This window comes from Buceros rhinoceros, unplaced genomic scaffold (genome assembly GCF_000710305.1).
Source record: "Buceros rhinoceros silvestris isolate BGI_N320 unplaced genomic scaffold, ASM71030v1 scaffold26588, whole genome shotgun sequence".
Taxonomy (NCBI): domain Eukaryota; kingdom Metazoa; phylum Chordata; class Aves; order Bucerotiformes; family Bucerotidae; genus Buceros; species Buceros rhinoceros.
In genome coordinates this window covers 482-997 of record NW_010425543.1, presented here as the reverse complement: position 1 = coordinate 997, position 516 = coordinate 482, and the positions used below count along the sequence as shown (strand labels likewise).

The 516-nt window shown below is 63.4% G+C and overlaps 1 protein-coding gene across 1 annotated transcript in view; it reads right to left on the bottom strand.

Annotated features, from left to right (window-relative positions):
• TMEM194A (transmembrane protein 194A) overlaps positions 1–516 on the bottom strand; it is a gene marked incomplete at its 5' end in the record, with an annotated part of 3602 nt that overhangs the window by 2656 nt on the left and 430 nt on the right. Inside the window, 2 exons of the mRNA XM_010141194.1 lie at positions 20–92; positions 382–507. Of these exons, the coding sequence (XP_010139496.1) occupies positions 20–92; positions 382–507 (199 nt within the window). The remainder of the gene's footprint in view (positions 1–19; positions 93–381; positions 508–516) is intronic.

The window sequence follows — 516 nt, the reverse complement described above, 5'->3', positions numbered from 1 at the left end:
AGGGAAGGAGGAGCCTCACCTGCTCAGCATGGCCCCACAGAAGAACAGCATCAGGCCCAGGAAGAAAACCAGGAAGAGCTTCGGGTCAAAGCCTGGAGAGAGAGCAAGTCCGGGCTGAGGGGAACCCTCCGTGTGGTGCTCCAGCCCTCCATGCAGTCGCAGGACAGAGAGGGGCAGTATCCTGGCCCCCAGTTCCCCCTCTTCATACCCTGGACGAAGACACGCTCCCCTCTGCAGGCCTGTCCTCCCCCCACAGGCAGGCCCGGCCCTGCTGGCCCTCAGACCACAAGCTCACTGGCCGTGTCCTCACTGCCCCCTCTGGAACAGCGAGGGGCCAGACCCAACCCCCAGCCCGCAGCCCCTGCCCCGGAGCAGACGTACGTCGGAAGAGGACGACGCAGTACTCGGTGCCGGTCTCCAGCAGCTCGACCTTCAGGCAGGTTTTGTTGCTGTAGAGATCGACGTCGATGCTGGTGTCGTTCAGCTTCTCCTTCAGGAAGGAGAAGATGACGCTCC